The 9,841-nt window shown below is 43.5% G+C and overlaps 1 protein-coding gene across 2 annotated transcripts in view; it reads left to right on the top strand.

Annotated features, from left to right (window-relative positions):
- Positions 1 to 2,872: 2,872 nt before the first annotated feature.
- Positions 2,873 to 9,841, top strand: part of MYADM (myeloid associated differentiation marker) — a 51,369-nt gene continuing 44,400 nt past the window's right edge. Inside the window, exon 1 of one of the 2 annotated variants that reach the window (XM_073602749.1) lies at positions 2,873 to 3,003. In XM_073602749.1, coding sequence (XP_073458850.1) covers positions 2,910 to 3,003 — 94 coding nt within the window. In that variant the 5' untranslated portion in view covers positions 2,873 to 2,909. The remainder of the gene's footprint in view (positions 3,004 to 9,841) is intronic. The other variant, XM_073602750.1, reaches the window with a different exon arrangement.

Here is a 9,841-nt window from a genome sequence, read left to right as displayed (position 1 = left end):
GATTCCTATCTCTCCACCATGGCCAAGACCAAAGAGCTGTCCAAGGATGTCAGAGACAAGATTGTAAACCTACACAAGGCTGGAATGGGCTACAAGACCATCATCAAGCAGTTTGGTTAGAAGGTGACAACAGCTGGTGTGATTACTCGCAAATGGAAGAAACACAAAATAACTGTCAATCTTCCTCAGTCTGGGGTTTCATGCAAGATCTCACCTCGCGGAGTTTCAATGATCATGAGAACAGTGAGGAAGCAGCCCAGAACTACACAGGATAATCTTGTCAATGATCTCAAGGTAGCTTGGACCATAGCCACCAAGAAAACAATTGGTAACTGTCAGGGCTGGGCTTAGCCCTTCCTTCTTAAAGCTGGCTGCTCAGCTGTCGGCTAATTGCCAGCTCCTATCTCTCCACAGTGACTCACCTGTTGATGATATCCTGCTTGGTAGTCCTGCCTACTTAAGCCACTCAGTCCAGATGATCTCTGCCTTCGCCTTGGTCAAATCTCTAGAGACGCTCTCCTGTGTTCCTGTTAAAGACTTGCTTGGCTGACATTCCTTCTGGCTCCAGATCCTGCTGGCTGTTCTACTGCTCTCATCTCTGGCTCCCTGACGTTTTGGCTTGTCTGACTATCCATTCCAGTTCCTGAACTCTGGCTATGTTTTGACTACGTTTACTCTGTTTACCTTTTTTTATTATTATTAAACAAGTGTGATTTCACTGTACTTCTGTCTCAGTCTGATTCATGGTTTCTGTCAGTAACACACTTACACTCATGAAGGAGTGTAAGTGTAAGTAACACACTCATGAAGGACTGAAATCCTTCAGCGCCTGCATGGTCCCCCTGCTCAAGACAGCACATGTACAGGCCCATATGAAGTTTGCTAATGAACATCTAAATGATTCAGAGGAGAACTGGGTGAAAGTGTTGTGGTCAGATGAGACCAAAATCAAGCTCTTTTCTGTGTTTGGAGGAGGAGGAATGATGCCTATGACTCCAAGAACACCATCCCCACCATCAAACATGGAGGGGGAAACATTATGCTTTGGGGGTGTTTTTCCGCTAAGGGGACAGGACAATTTCACCGCATCAAAGGGACATTGGACGGCGTCATGTACCGTCAACTCGGGTGAGAACATCCTTCCCTCAGCCAGGGCATTGAAAATGGGGGGTGGATGGGTATTCCAGCATGACAAAGACCCAAAACACACAGCGAAGGCAGCAAAGGAGTGGCTCAAGAATAAGCACATTAAGGTCCTGGAGTGGCCTTGTCAGTCTCCAGACCTTAATCCCATAGAGAATATGTGAAGGGAGCTGAAGGTTTGAGTTACCAAATGTCAGCCTCGAAACCTTAATGACTTGGAGAGGATCTGCAAAGAGGTGTGGGACAAAATCCCTCCCGAGATGTGTGCAAACCTGGTGGCCAACTACAAGAAACGTCTGACCTCTGAAATTGCCAACAAGGGTTTTGCACCACCAAGTACTAAGTCAAGTTTTGTGAAGGGCTCAAATACTTGTTTCACGCAATAAAATGCAAGTCAATTGATAACTTTTTTGAAATGCGTTTTTCTGGAAATTTTTGTTGTTATTCTATCTCTCACTGTTAAAATAAACCTACCATTAAAATTAAGACTGATCATTTCTTTGTCAGTGGGCAAACATACAAAATCAGCAGGGGATCAAATACCTTTTTCCCTCACTGTATTTGTTGTCACATTACCACGATTTGTGTATTTCAAAAACTAATAAATAGATTAAAATTAAAAATGTCTTTGTGTTGTAGGAACTCGCTCATTTACACATGGTAACACATATTACATGCGTTGAAACATTGTGGTGTCATTCATTTTAAGTAGCACCCCAACATACTAATGCAACACATGACAATGCACCGAAGTGCATTGCAACAAAAATTTTGAGACGTCTGATTTTAGGAATGATTTGGTACATACACACTATTAGATTTTCTGCAGATTTTTGTCTTCGGATTTACCAACACCATATAATATGAGGTCAAATCTTCAGATTTTAAATTTGTATGCAATCAGGCAGGCCCTTGCAATACATGGTTTTGGTCAATCTAATAGTGCATATGGGGCCTTAAGGGCCCGTACACACAGTCAGAAAATTTGAAGATAAATTTCGTCCGATGAACTATCTGCCGATTTTCTGATCGTTAGTATGCTGCTTTTGACAGCCGATTACGAAATTTCGGCAGACGAAAACTGGATGTGCAGGCTTGAAAATTTGTGTCTGATGTGACCACAACGTCCGATTTTCTTTTCATTAGTACGGTTTTCTGACAAAAAAAAATTCTGAAGAGCAAGACTAGGCATGCTCAGAAATGAAAGAACACATTAAAAACAATTCAACACATTACGTAACTTCTGATGTTGAATTCTGCCATCAGAAAATTTTCTGATGGTGAGTAACCTCTTCACTTTCAATTTGAGACTAGCATCCAACAAAAAACTGACGAAAATTCGTCCAATAATCTAATCGTGTGTACAAGGCTTAAGACCCCATACACACTATTAGATTTTCTGCAGATTTACCACAACCATATACTGTAATATGAGGTCAAACCTGAAGAGTTTCAATTTGTATGTAATCAGGCAGGCCCTTGTACTACATGGTTTTGGTCAATCTTTGGTCTTTTTTTTTTTTTTTTTTGAGATTTTATATTTTTCAAGATAAAATTATCGTGAAATACAATAATCCATCTTTGTGAATTGATCTTGTAGAACAGTTATTTAGTTCTCTCCCTACAAAGATAACTGAATATTGCTTTTGAAGGGACCGTGTGCATGCTTACATCTTTTCACAAGGCTCTTTATACCTAAGTTCTCTGCAAAAATCTTCTATTTAGCAGAAGGCTGACACTTTCTTCCCAGTCCCTTGACTCTGTGTATGTGTCTTACAACCGCACCCACCCAGCAGTGGTTCTCATTCACTTCTTCCCTCTGGCTGGTTGAGCACAGAGCTTTGTGTAGGGGACAGAGAGGTGAGTACTGACACCTACACTCACCAATCTTTGTATAATTTCACTGCATACACATCTGTACAGGAGTACATTCCTCTACATTATGATTGTGGGCTCATAGAGTCTTGTATGTTATATTCTATCAATGTTGTGTTTTGCAAAACTTAGCAAAAATATGTGCAAAAACTAAGTGGAGAGGTTTTATCTTTTTTATTTTATTTTTTTAAGTTCATTATTTCTATTTGTTATGTAGATGAGGGCTGTGGCTGCATGTAGTGCTGGGTAGGGATGTGTCCAGGTGTGTTTACAAGTTGTTTGTTTACTCTGGATACAAGCTGGAGTAAGTTGATGTACAATGATGTTGTGTAGATCCGTGTTTGTACACTTTGTATACAAGCTGGAGTAAGTTGATGTACAGTGATGTTGTGTAGATCTGTGTTTGTACACTTTGTATACAAGCTGCAATAAATATATGTACAATCATACTTTACATCAATGTTGTGTACTTTTAATACAAACTGTAGTAAGTATATGTAAGATGATATACTCCCATAGATCAGTGTTGTTGTACACTTTAGATACAAGCTGTGGTACATAAAATACTATACAGATCAGTGTTTGTAAACTTTGGATACAAGCTGCAGTAAATACAGAATATGTATATTTATAGTACATAGATCAGTGTTGTACACTTGGATACAAGCTGCAATAAATATATGTGCAGTGATAATATGTAGATGGATCAGTGTTGTTAATATTGGATAGATGCTGACGTAGGTTTATATTCAGTAAAATACTATGTAGACATGTGTTGTTCACTTTTTGGATGCAAGCTATAGTAAGTTTATGTACAATTTAAATCTACACCTTCCATATTTTTTTCTTTTCTTGCTTAAAGCGTAAAAGCCAGCAGCTACACATACTGCAGTTGCTGGCTTTTAACAATAGGATACTTACCTGTCCTGGAGTCCAGCGGTGTGCTGCCGCCCCCATTGCGAGTAAAGGGTACGCGGCAGTGTAGCCTTATGGCTTCACGCCGGGAACCCTACTGCGCATGCGAGAGGCCCCACTCCTCTCTCCTACTGGGCTGGCGACAGCGGGAAGAGGAGGGAGCCCTCCGTGGGCCGGACTCCGGGAAGTGGGAACAGGATACGTGTCAGACAGTATTTGTGAAGCTGCAGATCAAAGTGTAGACCTACTGTTTGTTTGCTGTATTGGGCTGACTATAGAATAGTTTTTTATGAGCATCTCTGATTCAAAGGAGCTAAAAGCTACAAATATTCAAGGCAGTTATGGTCCAGGCATAAATCACTTTTGAGGATGTTTAAATGATGTATTTAGCATGAAGACACTGATGATTCTAAATAAGAATCAGGCGTGTTCACATGTCCACGTGCCCTTGCCCGCCAAGAAGCTGACACTCGGCAGCGCTAATCACAGGCTGTGAGACTTTTCCCGATCCGTGGCTACACAGATCGGGAAATGACTCACTACCTGTGATTAGCGCTGCGGAGTGCCAGCTTCCTGGCGGGCACGTGGACTTGTGGACTTGTGGAGAACACGCCTGAGCTCATCCTTAATTCTAAGGTGTAGCTATTGCCCGTGTTCGAGTAATAAATCCTGATTGGTTGCAAAAGGCAACAACTCCGCTTTTGGTCTAGATTTCATAAATGCGCTACTGTTTAGGATACCAGGCAGAGGCAGGACTACAATGGGTGGGTACCAGTAATTTATCTGTCAAATAATTAATACCCTGGTTATGCACAGAGAGGGGTTGGCATATGCTTCAAATTTTGGTGAATTTAATTTTGTGTGTGTAAATCTCTCTAGCATGGAATATAAACCAAAAACAACCTTTTGTAATGCCTTGTCTGTGATTATGTGGAAATGTTCTACCCGTATAGTAGAGAGTACATGTTTGGTGAAGAGAATCTTCTGATGTTTCCAGGTGGAACAGTCTCCCAGTGGTTTACATAGCACTGTGAATGCTTAGGGTATCTACAGGCATTGAAGGCTTTAACAGTACAGATTTCCGATGGAGTTCACAGCTCTGACCACTTGCTGCACTGGTGGAAGAGTCTCAGTGCTCCTGATTTCTATATAGCTTAAAGTAAAACTAAAGGTGTGTGTGTGTTTTTTTTTTTTTTTCTCTGTTAACAAATATGTTATACTTGCCTTCCTCTGTGCTGTGGTTTTGCACAAAGCAGCCTGGATCCTCCTCTTCCCGGGTCCCTCTTCGGTGCTCCTGGCCCCTCCCTCCTGTCGAATGCCCCCACAGCAAGCAACATGTGTCCATTCAGACATGGAGCCATGGCCTGGCCCCACCCCCTTTTTCTCCTCATTGGCTCACTGACTTTGACCAATGGCTGCTCTCTCAGCCAATGAGGAGGGGAGTCCCGGACAGCTGAGTCTCATACAACATCGCAGGATCGAGATGGGGCTCAGGTAAGTATTGGGGGGCTGAGGGGGGAGCTGCACACAGAAGGCTTTTTATCTTAATGTGGAGCAATAGCCAGTGATATCATCGGCGCATACACTCTGAAGGAACGGCATACCCGTGCCATTTCGTCGGAGCTCTGTGCCGCACCCTTTACTCCATGCAAGGGAGTGACGTCGTCACAGCTTGGCCATTTAAGCGGCCACAGCCAGAGAACCTGACAGGACGACAGAGTGAAGATGGAAACCTCTGCAACAGTGACAGCCCACCACTGGAGGGCTTTGTTTCAAGGTAAGTCTTTCATAAAGGCTAGTGATGGGGCAATAGTCAGGTAGGAAGGGGCAAGGCCAGTGATGGGGCAATAGTCAGGTAGGAAGGGGCAGGGCCAGTGATGGAGCAATAGTCAGGTAGGAAGGGGCAGGGCCAGTGATGGGGCAATAGTCGGTTAGGAAGGGGCAGGGCCAGTGATGGGGCAATAGTCAGGTTGGGAGGGGCAGGGCCAGTGATGGAGCAATAGTCAGGTAGGAAGGGGCAGGGCCAGTGATGGAGCAATAGTCAGGTAGGAAGGGGCAGGGCCAGTGATGGAGCAATAGTCAGGTAGGAAGGGGCAGGGCCAGTGATGGAGCAAAAGTCAGGTAGGAAGGGGCAGGGCCAGTGATGGAGCAATAGTCAGGTAGGAAGGGGCAGGGCCAGTGATGGGGCAATAGTCAGGTAGGAAGGGGCAGGGCCAGTGATGGAGCAATAGTCAGGTAGGAAGGGGCAGGGCCAGTGATGGGGCAATAGTCAGGTGGGAAGGGGCAGGGCCAGTGATGGAGCAATAGTCAGGTAGGAAGGGGCAGGGCCAGTGATGGGGCAATAGTCAGGTAGGAAGGGGCAGGGCCAGTGATGGGGCAATAGTCAGGTAGGAAGGGGCAGGGCCAGTGATGGAGCAATAGTCAGGTAGGAAGGGGCAGGGCCAGTGATGGAGCAATATTTAGGTAGGAAGGGGCAGGGCCAGTGATGGAGCAATAGTCAGGTAGGAAGTGGAAGTGCCAGTGAACAGGACGCTGGTAACTACTGGCACTCAGATTTATAGCGGTGGAGAGGTGCTATATTTAGTGTGTGGTGCACCATTTATGAACTTGGATGTGCCTTCTAATAAAAATTAAAAAAATACAGGTTTAATGAAATTCTCACCATGGGTTTGCTTTCAGCGCTAGTTCTAGTTACAGCATTGGTTAGCAGGTCTCTCTGCTGCTTGGCAAACTCGTTAGTGGCATCAGGCACATACAGCAGGGAATCCCACTTTGTTGCCTGCATACCGCCACTTACAATGGGGTTGATTTACTCTTGTTTATTTAACACCAGCTTTGCAGCTTTTCTCACATCATAGTTACATCAGCTTTAGAAAAGAGCAAGGATTATGACCATAAGTGGACAAGTAATGCAATAGCTGGCAGCGGGCCATTGTACAATCTGCTTTGCTGTGCATCTGGCAGGGTGAGCATAATTTTTTATTTTTTTTTTTAATTGACATTTAATTTTCCATACAAATGTTTTATATACAGTATATATCATAATAGTTGCTTATATCAGGGTGTTGTACAATAATAATAATAAAAAATTACAGATGTCTAGCTAATTATCACAGATCACAGCCAATCTATACAGTTAAACTTCACAAAATATGAAAAATGGTGTAGCACATTATTTATGTTAGAGATGTGGCAAATATTCATATGCTTGATTGTTCAATAAAATCCATTAAAATGTATATGGCCACAATGCAGTTTCAGGGAAAAAAGCTATAACATTGTTTTTGTTCACAAAAAAAAGGGTTAACAGTATGTCTGTGTAATTTGTGCTTGTGTTTATCTGTTTCTCTTTCCCAAATTGTCCAAAGTTGGACAGGTGGGAGCCTTGAAGGCATTTGCATGATCATATTTACTTTTTAAAGTATACTTTCAGATAACCTGTCTAGCACCCCCTAGTGCAAAAGTATCCTCCCCCAGCCTAGATGCACACATCTTCCTTGCTGCTAGCCACGCCTCTACAGTGGGCCCTGGTAAGACCCTATGGGTCATTTCCTGAGTGTCTTCAACCTCGATTGCACAGGCATCGCATGAAAGATTAGGCCGAGTGTCAATCTAATATTTGTGTACAGTGGAAGAGGGTTAGATCTTTAGATGGGGAACTAGGCAGGCTGAATTGGAGCATTTATCCTTTAAATATAAAGTGGACTTTTCATTCCAAACAGAAGGTCTGCTTTTCTTTGCAAGCTCTGTGCCGCTCCCTTAAATGCAAAAAATAAAGGAAAAGCCATTTGTTAACAAACCGATTGTCTGAAAAAATTAATTTGGTATGGACCTCTGAAGCTTCCAGGAGACATGGGTGACCTTACCATGCCCGCCTGAAGGACTGGAAGTTCAAAATCCCACGATAATGCACTTCAACCCACTGCAAGAGTGTATTATTGTGGAATACTAGTGCCCAGCTATCCCAGGAGGCACCAGTGAAGGACAACAATGTCCTCTGTGCCTCCCAGAAATGTTGAAAGCTGGGGCCTATATACTGTTGTGTGTGTGTGTGTGTGTGTGTGCGTTTTTTTTGTTTTTTTTTGTTTTGTTTTTTTTCCCCCCCCCAGGCGATCTGTTTAAAGCCATATGTAATGGTACAGAAGAGGAAGGGACTTAAGGGGCATAAATCAGACCTTCTGTTTTGGCTTTAACCACTTCAATACCGGGCACTTTCCCCCCTTCCTGCCCAGGACAATTTTTAGCTTTCAGCACTGTCACACTTTGACAACTGCCCATTCATACAACACTGTACCCAAACTAAATTTTTATCATTTTTCTTCCCACAAATAGAGCTTTCTTTTGGTGGTATTTGATCACCTCTGCTGTTTTTAATTTTTGCGCTATAAACAAAAAAGACTGATGGGTACTGGATAGGCATCACTGATGAGGAGCTACTGACAGGCATTAATGAGTGGCACTTTGATGGGGCACTAACAGGCATTACTGATGGGGCACTGATTGGCATTTTTTTTGGGCACTGACGTCCATTTATTAAGGGGACAGGCTGGCAGGTGTTGGGCACTGATTGGCAGCTGATGGGTATCTTTTGATGGGGGCTGTGCAGATAATCAGTGTTCTAATTATCAGCACAGACCCGATCAGCTCTCCCTGTCAGCGTGAACCGAGGAAAGTTATTTACCGGCACTTCCTGGTTCATGCGATGATCAGCTGTGATTGGTCACAGCTCATCACATGGTAAGAAGTCTCTGTCAGAGGCTTCATACCACGACCGGAGTTGCGGTGTGTCACAGCGCGCCGGCTCTGTTATCATATGACATCCGATCAGGATAACACAACCACTTTGCCACTGTCATTCTGCTATATGGCGGGCGGCAAGTGGTTAAAGTGTAACTAAAGGCAACCCCCCCCCCACTTCTTATTCGTTTCTGATCTGTTTTCTTTACTGCTTTTCGGGCACTTATTGGATATATATTATTTTTTTTTCTCCCAATGAAAAATGCTCTATGAATATATAAGGTGAACCTTTCATTCATCTACCCATCTTCCATTCATAGAGTGCTTTCCATTAATAGAAGTTATAGTACAGCCTCTATGAATAGAAGAGGAAGGGCGGAAAGGACAGGCATAGTTGGCACTGTTGACGTGTCTTTAGAGGTCCAGAGGCTTGTATTAACCCCTGCAGCACCGGATGATTACCGGTATGGGGAGAGGAAGCAAAGGGCAGAAGATTTCAATGAAGGTCAGCCATAGACGGAACAGGAAAGAAACTCGATTGCTTTCCCCCATCAACACTGTTCTCCCATGGAGCCACTAGCAATAATCACATGTAAAATCAGACAAGCTGATTGTACCCAAGTTGATCGATCAACCAGCTTGGGTACATTTAGCCTGCCGACACATAGTTCAAATCTTGGCCGGTCCCTTCTGAACTGGCCAAGATTCGAACTGTCTATGGCCAGCTTAGGAATAGCCACCAGCACAAGGGACACTTCTGATTCAATAAAAGTGTGCTGATTCTTAAAAGAAAAAAAATAAATTTAGGTTTAAATGAGTATCAGGCAGAGACCAAATGCTGCAGGCAATAGTCACTGACATGCCCTTAGCCTTCAGATGGGAATGTGGACACGTGGATCTAAGTCTACCCATTTCTGACTCTGTCACCGATCACTATGGGGAACCAGGCTTGGGGGAAGTGTTGTGTGCTCCTGCATATCTGGTAATACCATGCAGCCATCGCTTAGTACATGTATGTAGACAGGAAGTGTGCTCAGGAGATCAGCAGCACTGAAATGAAACCAAGAAAATAAGATGAACAAGTACCCCCCCCCCCCCCCAGTTAGTGTTTATATACCATTTAGTAATACATGTATCGAAGTTTTTGTATTTTATAACGGTACATCTGTTT

Source organism: Aquarana catesbeiana, linkage group LG10, assembly GCF_042186555.1.
Source record: "Aquarana catesbeiana isolate 2022-GZ linkage group LG10, ASM4218655v1, whole genome shotgun sequence".
Taxonomy (NCBI): Eukaryota; Metazoa; Chordata; class Amphibia; order Anura; family Ranidae; genus Aquarana; species Aquarana catesbeiana.
This window is presented reverse-complemented; position numbering and strand designations above follow the sequence as displayed.